The sequence below is a fragment of the Psammomys obesus genome, unplaced genomic scaffold (genome assembly GCF_907164565.1).
Source record: "Psammomys obesus unplaced genomic scaffold, mPsaObe1.curated_primary_1811, whole genome shotgun sequence".
In the NCBI taxonomy this organism is placed as follows: Eukaryota; Metazoa; Chordata; class Mammalia; order Rodentia; family Muridae; genus Psammomys; species Psammomys obesus.
In genome coordinates, this window is record NW_026590405.1 from 1464280 (window position 1) to 1481389 (window position 17110).

Genomic DNA, 17110 nt, shown 5'->3' on the forward strand with positions numbered 1-17110 from the left:
TTGGGCTCCTGCTAGGATCCTCATGCTTCTGGATAGCCATGGCAGGGAGAAAGAAGGAAGGTTAAGGGGATACGTGCCAGCCACTTCCCACAGCTTTGGGTCCTTTGGTGGCATGGCTGGCCTAGACCAGACCCTACCCAGGGTTTGGTACGATAAGGGCAGTCCCTGCTTTATTGAGGCTCTTCCCTGCCAGCCACCATGGAACAGCGGGGAGTGGGTGGCTGGAGAGGGCAAAATGATGCCTCTCAGGGTAGGGAGATCCCATCATTCATCACAGTGACCTTGGACCTCGTGAAGACTTCCTTGCAGTAGGGTGTGTCTTGCATGACAGCCCCCGACCTTATTCTGGGCGAACCCTCCTAGACCCCTTGTCCATTCTCCTCCTCCACTCTCCTCCTCCTCTTCGTGGATGGGCAATCTGTCCAAATGCACTCAGATTTGCTTGCCTCAGAGGCCCAGTGTCCTGGTGGACACCAGTGTGCACCAAACACTGCTCGGGGCTCAGACACCATCGAGGACACAACCAAAACCAGAAATTTACTCCTAGTGACAGGTGCCCCCAACGATCTTGCCTGCATATCTGCTGCTGAACATTTTGAAGGCTAGAAGCACATACTGTGTTCAATATCTCTGTTGCTGACTGGGGTGCAAGCCTGGGGCCAGGGTGGGGAATCTTGTTTCCTTCTCTAGCCTTGCAAGCCCAGGTGCCCCAAGCTGGCTCCTGTGCCTGGCCACTGTCCAGTCATTTCTAGCTCTATCTTTACAGGGATGATGCTGGTGATGTCATCATTGCCTCCTCACTGGATGCCACCTTTTCTCTTTCCCCTTCCATCTGTGTCTCACCTCTCTCATCACTTCAACAGTCTATCGTTCCTCCTCTGCTAACCCTGGGGTTCAACAGTGAGGGGACAGTCCTCACAGGGCTCATGGCCTGTGTCTAGGCTGGTCACCTGTCCCTAGTTTTTGTCTCAGAGAGCAAACCATCAGCTGACTGTCTCATCTGGACACAATCACTGAGCTCTCAGTGGGTGTTTGTGTCATTAATGCAAACAGGAGGGATATGAAAAGTGAGATGGCCTGGGTGGCAGGGACAGCCAGACCAGTCACTCCTGAGCATAGCTGCTCCCTTCCCATAGAAACTTTCCTCCAGAGTCTTCCTGGACCACATCAACCTCCCGGACACCCTGAAAGTCACCTATGACTCCTTCTGCAGTAACGGAGCACCAAGTCTAGGCAAATCCCGAGGAGACTGTGACGGTGTGCAGATCAACGTCCCGGTGAGCCTGGCTCCCCGATGGGCCTGGGGTTCCTACACCAGCCTGTGAGAGAGTCCCGAGTGGAGATCTTGGTGACCCACTCCCAAGAATGGCTAGGAGGGAAAGATCACAGGCATAAGTGAGGGAGGAAGCCACTAGTGGCCAGCACCCAGCTTCTTCGCCCTTTAAACACCTGTGAGGCCAGATTCGGGAAAGGGCGCAGGGAGGGTGTCAGACACGGTCTCAGATGCAGGTTCATGCCTATTGACACACAAATACCTGCAGATGTCTACAGTGGCCAGGGTAGGCTGATGGGCATGGGATGACAGGTCCTCTGGGTGCAACTGCTGGACATGCGCAACTGGACAAGTATCTGGTTGGGGTACCCAAGAGGCTGGGCAAAGATGCAGAAGTAGGGCCATTCTGCTGCTCAGCCCCCCCCCCCACAATTCTCCTGTAGGTCACCTTCCAGGTAAAAGTCACGGCTTCGGAGTGCATCCAGAAGCAGTCCTTTGTCATCAAGGCACTGGGCTTCACCGACACAGTGACCGTAGAGGTCCTTCCCCTGTGCGAGTGCCAGTGCCGGGACCAGAGTCGGGAGCAAAAGCTCTGTGGAGGCAAGGGTACCATGGAGTGTGGCATCTGCAGGTGAGGAGGTGCCTGTGGCCCACGGCTCACCAGTTCACGGAAAAACTGTCTGCAGATGAGGTGGGCACAGCCAGCCCCCAGCATGGTGAGGTGGGCATGAGCGGCCCACGGCATGCCTACCCATGAGGCAGGTGTCTTCAGGTGAAGTGGGGACGGCCGGCTCACCCAGGAAGTCGATGGCCTGCAGGTACTCCTGGCTCTCTGACCTCAGGGACTCGGAGCAGATTGGCAGCATGTAGTTAGAATACCTTTGAGACAGGCAGCCACTCCTGGGAGCCTGAGCCCTAAAGCTGCCTGGTGAGCATGTGTACACTGGCCTCGGTTCAGGATGCTCTGCCTCAAGGAGGAGGAAGGGTGCCGTATGCCCAGCAGAGAAGCTGTAAGTGCTGGTCTGGGTGCCAGCCATGCTCTCCCACTCCCGACTGCTTCTCCAATTTCTGATATTTGGGGTGCACTGACTATCCCATCTGTCAGGCCTGTACTGACTGTGTGCCTCCTCCCGGATACTCTATGATCTCGGTGGCTGCCCCCTGGCCGGTAGCACCTTGCCCTGGTCCTGAATGCCCAGCCTCTCTATAAGGCTGAGCTAACTTGCCTGAAGGACTGGGCCACTGGTCAGTGAATTCCGCAGTTTCCTTCTGCAGGAGGACCCTACAGGATGTGACAGGGTTCGGACCTGCCGTTCACGTCTTACTGAGCTAGGTACTGTGTTCCCACACTCATCCGTAATAAGGCAGTGATCCCAGATGCTCACCAGACCCCCTTCCGGGTCTAGGTCAGGGACAGATACTGGCTTCTTAGGACAATCTATTAACTCAACTCTCAGGCAGCTCCCAGGTGAGCCTGCCAGGGGTGTCCTGCTCATAGGACAGTCACCTGTATGATCCCAGGGACATCCTTGCCTGGTCTATGGCACATGCTCAGGAGACCTTTGGAGAGCAGGTGTGGCATGCCATACGCTACAGGTGTTTGGGTGAGTGCTGGGCCGGGAAGGACCGGTGTCCCCATCCCAAGGGAGGACCTAAGTGCACCCCGTCCCTCATCACACCAGGTGTGAGTCTGGCTACATTGGGAAAAACTGCGAATGCCAGACACAGGGCCGGACGAGCCAGGAGCTGGAAGGAAGCTGCAGGAGGGACAACAGCTCCATCGTGTGCTCAGGGCTGGGGGACTGCATCTGTGGGCAGTGTGTGTGCCACAACATTGAGGGCTCCAACAAAATGATCTTTGGGCAGTACTGCGAGTGTGACAATGTCAACTGCGAGCGATACAATGCCCAGGTCTGCGGCGGCCCACGTGAGTGTCAGGGTGCCATGGGGAGGGACTTCCTCGTCCATTTGTCCTGGGAGATGTTAAGTGGGGCATTGGGAACAGACAGATAGACAGTCCAGGAAGCCTTCCCTGCCCGACCTATTTCTTTGTCTGTGAGGGCCAGCATTGTCCTGGGAAGGCAATGGAGGTGACAGTCTTGTCCTGATCCAAGAGCTTTTCAGATACAATGTGGAGGTCCCATCTAGCTGAGCGGTGTCTGTGTTGCTGGAGATTCAGGGCAGGAAGGCATCCTTGGTCTATGTGGTTTTGCCCAGCTATCCTTCCATGGTACTCCGGGGCCATGTGAAGAGGCATAGGTAGAAACAGGAAGCAGAGGAGGCTGTCCTCCTGGCACTACCAGGCTAGGGAGCCTAGTGGCAGGAGGATGACTCCCTTTCCCTGGCCTCCATCAGTGAGTGACGGTGACCTCGGCTCTTTTCCAGAAAGGGGCACCTGCTTCTGTGGTAAATGCAATTGCCTTGATGGCTACGAGGGCTCAGCCTGCCAGTGCAAGAGGTCCACGGAGGGCTGCCTGAATGAGCGGCTGGTGGAGTGCTCTGGCCGTGGCCGGTGCAGCTGCAACGTATGCGTGTGTGAGGGAAGCTACCAGCCACCGTTGTGTAAGCCCAATCCCAGCTCCTTGCCCTGCAAAGAGAGCAATCACATGTGAGTGTCTCCATCGCCCACGCTGGCCTCCCTGCTGGGCAAACCGGGAGCCCCCAGGGGTACCATTCCTTGACGGTTCTCAGCAGGATTCAGCAGGTCCAGTGTCCCTACCATCTACCTCCTTGCACGCCCACAGGACTCCTGGCTTCACAGGGGAGCTAGGCCTATGTCCCTTCAGCCCTTGAGCCAGGTTTCCTTTAACACTGGCGCTGCCTTCCAGACCCTCTTATGAACACGATTCCATATCCGCTGTCACTCACATCATGGCACTGAGTCCTGAGAGCTCCCAGGCCCTCTACCTGGGATCATCTGGTATGCAGAAGCCCATATTCCTTTTAGACCATGCGCCAGACGCTCGTGTGTTTCCCGAATCATCCATGCCACCTGGCGCAGCTCTGAAGCCTGGTCCATCCATACATCTTCATATACTAGTGTACTCACACACAGCCAGACCACCTGGCACGCTCGTGTGTCTTTGTATTCACAGACCATGACACGCTCCTTCGACCCTTCCACAACCATGCAGCTCTGCATACCTGTGCGCCCTGACACACCTACGAGTCGTACATCAAATATGCCATTTGAAACTTCCTGCCCTCACACCCCCTCAAAACCTACTCCACCCCACTCCTCCGCAGCAATTGTGCCGAGTGCCTGAAGTTCGATAAAGGCCCTTTTGAGAAGAACTGCAGCTTGGCGTGTGCCAATTTGACGCTGAAGTCCGACCCGGTAGATGTAACCGTTTGCACGGAGAGGGACTCAGAGGGCTGCTGGATGAACTACACCATGCAGCAGAAGGACGGGTGGGACCGTTACGACATCCACGTGGAGGACATCCGAGGTGAGGCTGGGTGGGACCTGGGACGTGATGACGAGGACTGGTGTAGTTGGGACATGGTGACAAGAACTCTGACCCCAAGGCCTTCGCAGACAGTGAGAGGGCTGTGGAGGGAAACAGCTCTCTTCTGTGGGGCGAGGCAAGCTCAACAGCAGGAGAGGAACTGGCCAGGACCTGGGCAGGGCAGCTGGCAGCCATCCAATTTCCCTGTCCCATGGCCCTCTCTCTTTACTCTCCTTACCTGGCTCTGCATGGTGAGATGAACAGCAAATGACATTTCATGGTGGCAATACAATACACAATGGATATTGTCCCGGTTTGGGTTCTACTGCTCTGGACAGACACCATGACCATGACAACTCTTATAAAGGAAAACATCTCCTTGGGGCTGGCTTACAATTTCAGGGGTTTAGTCCATTATTATCATGGGGGGAAGCATGGCAGCGTGCAGGCAGATGTGCTGGAAGAGCACAAGAGTTCTACCTCTAAAGGTAGCAGAAGGGGGCTGGTTCCACACTGGGCGGAGCATGAGCATAGGAGATCTCAAAGCCCCCCCCCCAACGATGACACACTTTCTCCAACAAAGCCACAACTACTCCAACAAAGCCACACCTACTCCAACAAAGCCATGCCTCCTCATAGTGCCACTCCCCATGGGCCAGCCATTTACACACACGATGCCCCCAGGAGTCCTGGAAGGGTCCAGGCCTATTCCTGTACATTCCAGAAAAACCATTAGAAATTTCCAGAAAGAAAGTAGCCATGCTCAGCTATTCTTATTTAAAGTTTTTTTTTTTCTGTAATTGCTGGTTCTTTATTATTATTAGTGTGTGCGTGGGTGTGCACACATCGGAGGACAAGCTTCAGGAGTTGGTTCATCTTTTTCTCATGGTGGGATGGAACTCAGATGGCCATGTTTGCACAGCAAACACCTTTCCTGGCTGATCCATTTTCACTGGCCCCCATGTTGTGTTTTTTAAAAGTGCCACCAGCAGCTCACTTGCCAGGGTATTCAGTGGGTATTGCCCTCCTGGAGGATAGTGTGGACACGATATTGTCAGGAACTGAGTGGACACAGTCCTGTCAGGGAACGAGGTGGAGAAGGTCTTGTGAGGGACCAGATAAGCACTGTCCCTTTAGGAGTCAGGGAGCATGATCATGTCAGGAGCCAGATAAACATAGTTTCAGCAGGGGATGAGGCAGTTATGATCTTGTGATTGTCTAAGTTGGCTGCTGCCCTGTCACTGAGCAAGTGGATGGATCATGTCAGGGCTGCAGAAGGGGCAGGTAAAACTGCTGCTTGGCCTAGGACTTAACAGAGAGGAGATGAGTGGGCAGGATGGGCTGTAGGTGTGTGTGTGTGTGTGTGTGTGTGTGTGTGTGTGTGTATTGATACCCAGAAGAGCAGCTCTGAGAGAAACAGGTGATGATGGGTCCTGGGTCCCCGACAGATGAAACAGAAGGTCAGGTCGGAGGTTGAATAGCTGGGAAGTATTGTTGAATAACAATAACCAAAGAAGGCAGGCATGATGGATTTAGGCAAAAAGATATGACAGGGTGCCTTATAGATTTAAGCAAGCAGCCTTGGAATTTCAGCTATGCACTGCATTCAGACCCCGACAGCTAAGGGAACTGACAAGGAGGCCACTCAGGTGACCATCAGGAGCTCAGGCCAGCAGCAAACCAGGCTGCTACACAACTGAGGCCTGGAGGCTCCTGAGCCCAAGCCCCTCTTCAAGTCAGGAACCCATAAGAAGGCAGATAGGATATAGCCTCTGTTGACGTACCTGGAGCTCAGGGTCTGCCCTCGGGCTTGGGGGCTGTGGGCTCCATCCTGCCATTGTGAGGTCTCCTCCAGGCTATTCTGATGGATACATTGGAAATAATGTCTGGTTTTGTGCAACCTTGGCCAAATTATTTAACCTCTGTGAAGACAGCAGGTGGCCCTTCCTGAAAAGGCCATGATGATAGGAAAGATTCTATGACAATGTCATCAGGGACCCAGCAAGGAGAGGTCTGCACTGATGGTTAGTACCTCTGTCACCCAGTCAGGGTCTGCTGTGTAGCCTACTGCATCTCAGGGTCCACACCCAAGAGAGGCCAGCTCAGCACCGGACTTTGGGATATTGTCCTGCTCATCACATGGCTACCTCAGCTGTCTACACATAGACCTGGCATTGGTCACCAATGGACGTACCAACTCAGACATCAGTACCAATGCCCATACTGCACAATGAGATGGCCAGGGGTACCTCAAGCACAACCCTAGTGGTGGTGTTGACCCAGGGATGCCTGCCATTTCATCCAAGCTTTCCTCAGGTTGGCCAATGATTTGGCCAAACAGTCTTTATGCTTCGTTTGGAAGCATGGGGCCTGGTCTTATTTCTGGTAGAGGGCGGGGCGAGATTCTCTCCTCTCCTCATGAGATGTGGCAGAGGGTGATCCCAGTGTGGCAGGAATAGGCCTGGATCCTGTAGGGAGGGGCTGACACTTGTGGTTGTGTTCTTCTTCTTCTTCTTCAGTGTGTGTGAAAGGCCCCAACGTGGCTGCTATCGTAGGGGGAACTGTGGTAGGTGTCGTATTGATCGGTGTCCTCCTCCTGGTCATCTGGAAGGCCCTGACCCACCTGACTGACCTCAGGGAGTACAGACGCTTTGAGAAGGAGAAGCTCAAGTCCCAGTGGAACAATGTGAGTGGCCTCTCTTGGGGGACCCTATAGCACACGAACTCGAATTCTTCTCTGACCTCTCACAGGGAGCTATTGGTACACGCTCTCTCCTGCCCATGCTTGGGAGACCCACATAGGGTGACTTCCCCAACTCTGTACTTTTCACAGTGGGACCTTGGCTGTCCTGGAGAGATGGCACATGCTTCACCCCAGCTTAGCCTCCAGCCTCCCAAACTAGGCTATGGTGTGAAGGCTTAGCCCTGAGGCGGCTTCCTGTCCTGGTTGGCTCCTCACTGTCACCTCTATTGAGCTGGTGGCTTCTAAGAGTCTTGACACCCTCCCTGCACTGACAACATGCTTGGTTCCTTTTTTAGGACAACCCCCTCTTCAAGAGTGCTACCACAACGGTCATGAACCCCAGGTTTGCTGAAAGCTAGGGCACAAGGTACCAGGATCAGGCAGACGAGACCCTCAGACCACGCCTCCTTCCTTCTGAACCACCATGTGGCTTACGGCTCACCACAGTGCTGCCAAGGATCCAAAGGCCCACTCTCTCTTTCTCCCTTGAAGTCAAGGCTGCCAGGTTTTCTAGGGACTCATCTTCCGACCTGTACAATCTTGCCACAGAGTCTTAGAGAAGAATGTCCCAAGTCTTAAGGGGTTCCACACACGTTCTCTTGCATAAAGGAAGACAGTAGTCTCCGTAAAGGTGGCACCAACTTATTTATATTTAAACTTGACAGGGTATATCTCATTTATTATATTGTTAACATCTCATCCATTATATTATCTATGCACATGGAACTATATCCCACATATTCTATTGTAATGTGTAAAAATAATAAAGCTTCTATCCATGCTGTCCACAGGAGGCAGGCTTTGTGGGGTCCCCTGGGACAGGGTGGCCTGAGCTCCAGAGTGCTTAACCCATTTGCCAGTTGTCTGATTATTTATTCACATCCTGAGGATTCAGGTGGGCTCTGGGCCATGGAGTGTGAGATTTAGTTTTCTTCTTCCCTGCCCATGGGTCTGTATGTATGAGGCCTTTCCAGACCCAGTGCTAAATCTTGTGTGGCTGCCAACAAAGGTGTCAGGTGACAGAAATGTCACCTCCCACCATCTTCAGCTCCCATCATCTGTTGGGTTCAGCACAGGAGGATAGGGTGGTGGCCAGAACACAGGCCAGGAGTTGGGTAAGAATTTGGGGGGAAGGGGTGACCAGGAAACCACTGCTGACTCAAGTTCTGAATGAGTAAATGAGCCCAAGTTGTGTTCAGTGATTATGGTGTTCCTGGGTCTCTGAGAGTGATGATCCAACATACTAGGTACATTTCCTGGAAATATTTGCTTTGCCTTATGGTCTTTGGTGATTCAGTTGCTTAGCTCCACATACTTAGCAGAGCATCCTGACAGTGGGAGTATGCTCTCCAAACTGCTGACTTCATGTCAGCCAGGAAGCAGAGAGACAGACAGACAGACAGAAAGAGGCCAGTGACAAGCCACCTGAAGGACTGACCCCAAGGACCTATGTCTTCCAACTAAGCTCTACCTCCTAAACTTCCCAGAACCGCCCAAAATAGTGCCACTAGCTAAGCACCAAGGCCCCGAATACAGGAGTTTTTGTAGAAAGGCACTTCCAATCTGAACTGTACTATGAAGCCATGTAAATGGCCACCCAGCTTGTGTCCCCAAGCCTTCGAGTAGGAAGGGCTAGGTGTGGCCAGAGAACCCCTCAAGGGTTCTCACCTCCAGGCAGAGGTACTCACTCTTGTTCAAATCTCCTTACACACATTTGTGAAGTGGGCAGGACTGAGCGCCAGGTGTATATTGGAGTGCCTTCCCTGTGTGAAATGTATTTTCAAATGATATTTTGTCCTTCTCTTTTCTTCTTCTTCTCCTCCTCCTTCTTTAGAATACAATTGTTCAAAGTCCAGAAAAACTTGTTGGTGGAACATTCCATTCAGTCAAAAAACAAATGATGCTTTTCAGGTACAGTGGATAATGCAGTGGATCACCTCTGACCTCCAGGAGGTCCTCAGAACTCAGCCTGCTGGGAAGCCGGCATGGTAGTTTATTTAGAGCCAGGATCAAAGCACAGCTGCAGGGTCCCGTGTCTAGTGCCACCTGCTGGCAGCTCTTGGCTGCTGGTTCACTGTTCCTGCCATGGCCCAAGGAAGTTCCTTGCCAGTCCCATGAGAGCTGCCCTGGCCCCCAGAGGCCTTGACCATCTCCTGGATAACACCCACTCCTCCGTGTGGAGTTCTATCTCAACCAAGGCAACAATCCTCCTTTTCCCTTCATGTTGTGAGTGAGGCTGGGCGGGAGGCCCGTCTTTGCCTCCCCCATTCTCCCTGGAGGTCTTCACCACTCTGGCCACCTCTGACTACCACAGCATGGCTTCTTGTCTGAGACTCACCCTACGGTGCTGTATGAATGCTGATGTCTCTCCCTCCTTCACCTGCTGGAACTTATCCCAAAGTGCGATAGTGGTTGGGAGTGGGGCTTTTAAGAAGCAGAAGGACCAAAATCTCAGGGTGGAATCAGACACAAGGAAGTGTGTGGAACTACCTTGCCCAGGCTAGTTAATCTTTGGGGTTGGATTAAGGAAGGCTGCTGGTTAACAGAAACCCACATTTAGGCTTATGTTTTACCCAGGCAAAATCCTTCTGTTTAGGACTACTGCTGAACTGTCTTGGACCTGCCAGCTCTCAAATAATGACACACAAACTTATTACTATTTATCATAGCTTAGGCCTTACCTGGCTACTTACCAGCTAGCTTATTGAACTTAAAGTAACCCAGCTATTTCAGTCCACGTCTGCCATTACCTTTCACCCAGACCCCGCACCTGTTAAGTCTACCTGTGTCGCTCTGGCAAAGCTTCTTGCCTGATTCTTCCCCCTTTCCTCTCCTGCTTCAGCTACTTTATTAAACTAATGAGAAGGTAATGGAGGTCTACAAAGTTCTGAGGCAGGCGATGATCCATAAAAATGACCAATAACCAAAGTCTGGACAGTACTCAGCTCTCTGTTGGTTCAGAAATCAACATTTGAACAATATAAAGACAACCTTTACACAGTATACAAAAAGATTACCCCAACAAGGACACTGTCAAAAGCACTGCCACTGTGGGGGGGGGGCAGGGGGGAAAGGGGAGCACACTTTGGACCTAACAGAATCAAAATTCCAAGCGTCGGTCCATGTCCAGTACTGAGTCTTTACTATGTCACCTTGAGCAAGTGACATCTTCCATCTTGTCCACAGAGATGGCTCAGTGGCTAAAAGTACCTGCTACTCTTCCAGAGGCCCAGTGTCCACACCAGGAGGCTGACAACTCCAAGCTGACTTGGGGGAAGGAACCTGTCTCCCTCTTCTGACCCCTGCCATCACCTCCACATTCTTTGTATACATTCACAAAGCACACACATAAAGTATAAATGATAAAGTAAAAATACATAGGCGAAGGAGTCGCTGACAGGCTCTCAGGGAGGATTGGGAGAGACTGGCTGGCTGCTCATCAGGGATGAGGAACTAGTTTTCTAAATTCCTGAGCCGGAAAGGCCCCAGATTAAAAAACAAAACAAAACAAACAAAAAACAAGGACAATAAAAAAACCAGTCCCAAACCAGTGGGGCAAACAACTTCTCACAGCCGCCCATCAAGGCCATCCCACATTCCAGAGAAACAGGTTCTTCTGGCTTAATCCAACCATAGAAAATTGGGCTTTGTCCCCAGGCACAGCCCCTTCCTTGGCAGCTCCCCTCCAGAAGTTCAAAGTCCCCCCCCCCCCAAGCTCCATTCAGAAGCATGCCCTGATGAAGCACCTGCAGACAAAATGTACTATGACCTGGGAGGATGTTTCCATATGTGGAGTTCTGTGGCTAACTAAGGAATGTCCTTGCATTGAAGAAAGACCAGTCACACAGACACTACCAAATAAAACTGAAAATCCCCAGCAGGTGATTCAGGTGTCAGAAATTCTGACCTGTGGCCCTAGAATTCCTATGGCTGCTGGGCCGTGGCATCATATCATCCCGTGGCTGGTCTGGGCTGTAAGCAGCTTTTCTGTGGCTCTTGGATGCAAAGCAGGCCGATGCCATTCTGTGTCTGTTGAATTCTTTAACCATCTCCACGGAAAAGCAAACACCCTTTGACTCGAGGTATCACTGTTTCTCTCCACCATCCTTGCTGCTTGTGGTCTCCGGACCACATGCGATGTCAATCATTCCTGGGGTGGAAGCTTATGGATGACTGAAGAGGTACCTGTCAAAGTCAGATGTGTGGTTGTATCAGAAGCTCTCCCTCCTCCTTCTTCTTCACTGTCATGTGGCTGAAGCAGGGATGTGGACTGTACTTTGTGTGTGTGTTTGGTGTGTCTGACCCCCAAAGTGCTACTACCACTTTGCACAGTTGGCTTGGTGTGCATGGGTTGGGGGATTTGAACATAGGCCTTCATGCTTGCATAGCAAACATTCTCCCCCATTCAGCCATCTCCCCAGCCCTTAGGCTAAGCTTTTTTATTTTTTTTAATGTATTTTAGTTAAATACATTATGGTGGTACATACCTTTAATCCCAGCACTCAGGAGGCAGATCTCTGAGCTTGAGGCCAGCCTGATCTTCAGAGTGAGTTCAGGGCAGCCAGAGCTACGTTGGGAAACTGTCTCTAAACCAAGTGCTCCACACTCCTCCCCACACCCGCCCCTCACCTTCACATACTGTGTGTGGGTATGTATGTGTGCCTGTATGTATGTGTGCTATGCATCTGCTTGTGGAAGCCAGAAGAAGACATTAGATCTGGAACTGGAGTTAGGGAAGCCATGTGGATATTGGGAATTGAACCTGGATCTTCAGGAAGTTGCTAGAGGGAGCTGACCTTTGGGGGAACTTTGGAGGTTGCTGGAAGATTAAGGGTGGTTTCTGCTATTCTAGTAAACAGAAACCTGTAGGTTTGTTTACCTGATAAGGAGATCCTTCTTGTTTACCTAGCCAGAGTCCTGTGGTTTAGGACAATGTCACCGGCACTGCCATGTGGGGGCAGGGAACCATCTCTCCAGCTTTTGCATTGCTAAATCTTCCCAAGACTCAGTTGTACTTTATAATGCTGCTACCAGCAGCATTTCTTTCTAAAAGCGTCACATTAGGGCTTTTCTGTGTTTTTTTTTTTTGTTTGTTTGTTTGTTTTTTGTTTTGTTTGTTTTTTACATTTCTTGAATATAGGCTAATGTGCATCAGTGTCCCCCACCCTCATTAAATTATTACTGTGGGGCCAGTGGAATGGCTCAGTGCATAGAAGCACTTGCCAAGCAAGCCTGATGACTTGCATTTGATCTCACAGTGGAAGGAGAAAACCAACTTCTGAAAGTTGTCCTCTGACTTCCATATGTACTGTGATGTCACACACACACACACACGATTCAAATTAAAACAAAATGCTGATTTAGCACTGTGTGCTTTGATGCTAGGACAAGAGCATCCTTGCTCTAAGCATTCTACACCAGGCTCATGACTACTGTTCCTACAAGTGGGTTTTCAAGACTTTGTTTGTATAATAGACAATTCCATGAGGGCTGCTTGCCTGGGAATATGTAAAACATTTACTCCCTACTCAGCAGCTACACACAGAAGGAGCTTTCTGCTGCATTAGAGGGCAGTGAGACCTGCTTGTTAAAATGTCCCCTAACATACCAACACACCAATGACCTTGTCCTTGTGCATGGGTGTCAAGCCTAGACTTCCTGTGAATGTTGTACCAGGCACTGAGTTAGTTCAGGTTGCAGACAATGATCCTGGGCTCTAATCTGTGCCTCGGCGCCTGATCCTGTTCTGGTGTTTGTTTGCTGTGGCCACGGAAGTTCACTGGGGCTTTGAAACTATGGTAGAGGTCGCAGTGGTGGGGCCAGGAGGAGCTGGGACTTGAACTCCTTCCTCATGGTTTCCTGATGACTCAAAATACAGACCTCAAAGGAAACGAAACGGTTTACTGTTGAGCCCAATATAAATGAGCATAGTTTAGGAACATGGATTCAGGTTGTTCTGAATAACATGCTCAGATTGTGCCAACAGTTCAGGAAAGTGCTTACAGTTACAGAACGAAACAGTCATAGATCAAGGCATTTTTCAAGTGTATTAGAGGAGGTTGCAAGGAAGCAGGCACGTCTCTGCTATAGGTCTCAGATATTATCTGAGGGCATTCTGAGATTTGGGTTTGGCGGATGGTAGTAGTCTGCTAAGAATGCATTCCTGAGGTTGTACCCGACAGTAAAAAAGACATTAGGTCAGAGGTGGGCAATGATTGGCCATTAGGGAAACCAAAGGATCGGCCAAGATAATTCGGCTCTGGAACTGCAGCCAATTCTCCAAGATTATGAGTTCTTATCAATCAAGTGGCCTTGAAGAATCGTATGCATAGGTATATTTCCTTTGGAGAAATTTTAGTTCACACCGGTCCCCTGTGAGCCCTTCCAGACTTATGATCATGGGCAATCCGTACCTCTTGGGTCTGATAAAGTTATTACCTACCCAGGGGTCTGGCAGGTCCGTGGTCCAATGAAGAAAGAATTCATCCATAGATGCAGATGGGGACCATAGAAAGTGAGATTTATTTAGCAAAATCGACGCATACTATACTTCAAAGATGGCAGGAGCCGGCTAACCTGAGAAATGACAGCAGCAAAGGAACTTGGGTTTGTTGTTTTGCATGAGGTTTATGTATATTCACGAGGGGTGGCATATTCTTCAGGTAGATGATGCTTTTTTTTTTTTTTTTCCTCAAGACAGATCAGATCATCCTTTTAGAGTATTCCCCCCATGATCCACAAAGTGGGGAAAGGTGGTCAAAACTACAGTGCCACTGCAACCAAGCTGGATCTCTTGAGGACCCACCTTCACAGGGCAGATGACTAACATGACCCCAACTAGAACCCGAGTTTCTGATACAGCAGAAAGAACAGTGCTTAACTATAACGGGGTATTTAAAGACTGCTGCAGCTGCCCTGATGTCTCAGTTAGCTTCTCTGTTGCTATGATAAAACACTGACCAAACCAACTAGGGAAGTGGGGGGAACAACAACAAAAAACTACTTGGCTGATACTTCTACATCACAATTTAGAGAAGCCAGGGGAGGAGCTCAAGGCGGGAACTGAGGCAGAATCTCAGAGAACACAGTTTGCAGGCTTGCTCAGCATCGCTGGCTCATGCTTGCTTTCTTATATAACCCAAGGCCACCTGCCCCAGAGTGGCCCTCCCACATCGATCATCCCTCCATAAAATGGGCTACGGATATGTCTACAGACCAGACTGATGGAGGTAACTCCTTACTTGACATCCCTCCTCCTAGATGACTCTAGCTTGTGTCAGACTGACAAAAACTTGTCTTACCCCATGTCTAACTCCTGGCCTAAACAATCTCAGTGCAGGTGACATGCCACACCGCCTTGAAAATGGAGCATACAGGGCTGGAGAAATGGCTCAGTGGTTAAGAGCACTGTCTGCTCTTCCAAAGGTCCCGGGTTCAATTCCCAGCACCCACATGACAGCTCACAACTGTCTGTAACTCCAGTTCCAAGTGTCTGACACCCTCACACCAGTGTACATAAAATTAAATAAATTATTAAAAAAAAAAAAAAGAAAAAGAAAATGGAGCATACAAACACATACATTCTCATTACATCATCCACATCGAGCCAGGAGGACCTGGGAGAAGCTCCAGTCACCAACTCCTCCTGGAACTGCCCTGTCACAATATGGGCAAGCAGCCTACTTCGTTTTTAAGAACTTCAGACTATGGCTGTAAGGCATGCTGTACAGGGCTGCAGAGATGGCTCAGTAGATGAGCGTGTTCATCCCATTACTCCAGTTGATGGGACCAAAGCTGGCAAAAGAAAGGTGCCAAGCATAAAGAGGCTCATGACTCATGACCCCCATGTCCATCTTCAGGGCACTGACATTAGCTTTGATTTACTGGGGTGGGGGGAATGGATCAGGGCAAGAGAGTTTCGTAATGAAACAATCCTGGCCACACTGTGGTCTTGTTGCTCACTGTCTCAGTTCTGGTCCTTCAAGGTGATTTCTAAGAAGCCCTGATTGCTTGAGGGGGCAAGCTGGAGATAATGGCTGCTTCTTAGGGAATGGGGGGGGGGAAGGGGACGGACATCTGTCTTACAAGTGCTGTTGCTTTTTATTTCTTGGGAGCCCCTCCTACTCTCAGGAACTTCTCTCCTGTTGTCTCTTAATAAACCTTTTCTTAGTTAACTGTTCTATGGCTGTGATGAAACACAGCAACAGTAGCAACTTGGGGAGGAAAGGGTTTATTTCACTCACAGTTCCATAGAACAGTTCATCATCGAAAGCAGGAACTCATGCAGGAACCTGGAAGCAGAAGCTAAGGAAGGGTCATGGAGGAGGGTTGCTTACTGGCTTTGTCTTGGCTTACTAATTAGCCTGCTTTATTACAGAACCCAAGGGGCACCGGCCCAGGAGTGGTACCTCCATAAGAAACGGGCTCTCCTCCATCAATCACTAATTAAGAAAATGTAGTCCCAAATATATCAGGGCACAGGGGTCTCTCATGAGACTGTTTTATTTCTCCAACCAAGGACCATGTATGGATATAACCTAGAACCCCTGCTCGGATATAGCCCGTGGTAGCTCAGTGTCCAAATGGATTCTCTAATAAGGGGAACAGGGACTATTTCTGACGTAAACTCAACGGCGAGCTCTTCCACTCCCTCCCACGAGGGAGGAGCAGCCTTGCTAGGCCACAGAAGAGGACACTGCAGCCAGTCCTGAAGAGACTTGATAAGCTAGGGTCAGATGGAGGTGGAGGAGGACCTCCCCCATTAGTGGACTTGGAAAGGGGCAGGGAGAAGGTGAGGGAGGGTGGGTGGGATTGGGAAGGAATGAGGGAGGGGGCTACGCCTGGGATACAAAGTAAATAACCTGTGATTAATATAAAAAATAAATAAGAAAAAAAAAAAAAGAAAATGTAGTCCTGCCTCCAACAACCCACTCTTAGGGAGCCCACTCTCATTGGCTGAGGAAGACTTTGAACTTTTGAGGTTCTCGACTCCACCTCCCAAGTGCTGGGGTGACAGGTGTGCGCCATCAGGACTGGTTTGTGAGGTTCTCAGGATGGAACTGGAGGTGTGGGGGGAGGGAGGCCTTGTGCGGCGGTTGCTAGGCAAGCCATTCCACCATCTAAGCTACATCCTTTAACCTCCTTTCAGTAACAAGTTCGCGACAGCCTGGATGCTATTATAACTTACACAGGTAAACGAACCCTCAAAACCTGCCCTATGGACACCCAAGAAGCTCTGGGAGAGAATCCACAGGACTGGCAAAGGCAACTGCCCGGTTGCCTCGGCTAAGTGGCTACAGAGCAGGTGCAACCCACCATCGCTGCTGCTAGCGGCCCTAATCAAAGGGATCTTGGCTGCAATTGAAGCCACCTTCCCAGTCCAGGCCGCTTTGGGGTCATCCTCAGAGGCCCTCGGCGGACTTACCATTGGACCTGTGTTGGGCAGAGCAGCCGAACCTCAGACAGAACCCGTGAAAGAGTCCAGCATCTCCACTCCTGCGCACCCGCTCTAGCTGGCAAAGCGCAGCACAGTGCACGGCCCTGCCTAGAAGTCTACTGCGCAGGCGCACTGGTCTGACGCTCCCGTTATACCTACCTCGCGGCAGTTCCAACAGTGCGCAGGCCCACTAAGCCTCTGCCGCGGCC

The 17110-nt window shown here is 50.8% G+C and overlaps 1 protein-coding gene and 1 long non-coding RNA gene across 2 annotated transcripts in view; one reads left to right on the forward strand and one right to left on the reverse strand.

The window, feature by feature from the left end:
- The window catches only part of Itgb2 (integrin subunit beta 2), a 29569-nt gene extending 21316 nt beyond the window's left edge, over nucleotides 1–8253 (forward strand). The window contains exons 10-16 of the mRNA XM_055607060.1: nucleotides 1137–1277; nucleotides 1717–1904; nucleotides 2956–3200; nucleotides 3659–3881; nucleotides 4520–4722; nucleotides 7242–7408; nucleotides 7762–8253. Of these exons, the coding sequence (XP_055463035.1) occupies nucleotides 1137–1277; nucleotides 1717–1904; nucleotides 2956–3200; nucleotides 3659–3881; nucleotides 4520–4722; nucleotides 7242–7408; nucleotides 7762–7824 (1230 nt within the window). The 3' untranslated portion in view covers nucleotides 7825–8253. The remainder of the gene's footprint in view (nucleotides 1–1136; nucleotides 1278–1716; nucleotides 1905–2955; nucleotides 3201–3658; nucleotides 3882–4519; nucleotides 4723–7241; nucleotides 7409–7761) is intronic.
- Nucleotides 8254–10396: 2143 nt separating this feature from the next.
- On the reverse strand, nucleotides 10397–17010 carry LOC129676622 (uncharacterized). Its single transcript, XR_008720095.1, has 3 exons — nucleotides 16890–17010; nucleotides 13908–14041; nucleotides 10397–11650 (listed from the first exon to the last, which is right to left on the reverse strand). It is a non-coding gene; the product is annotated as an uncharacterized LOC129676622 (long non-coding RNA).
- Between the last annotated feature and the right edge of the window lie 100 nt (nucleotides 17011–17110).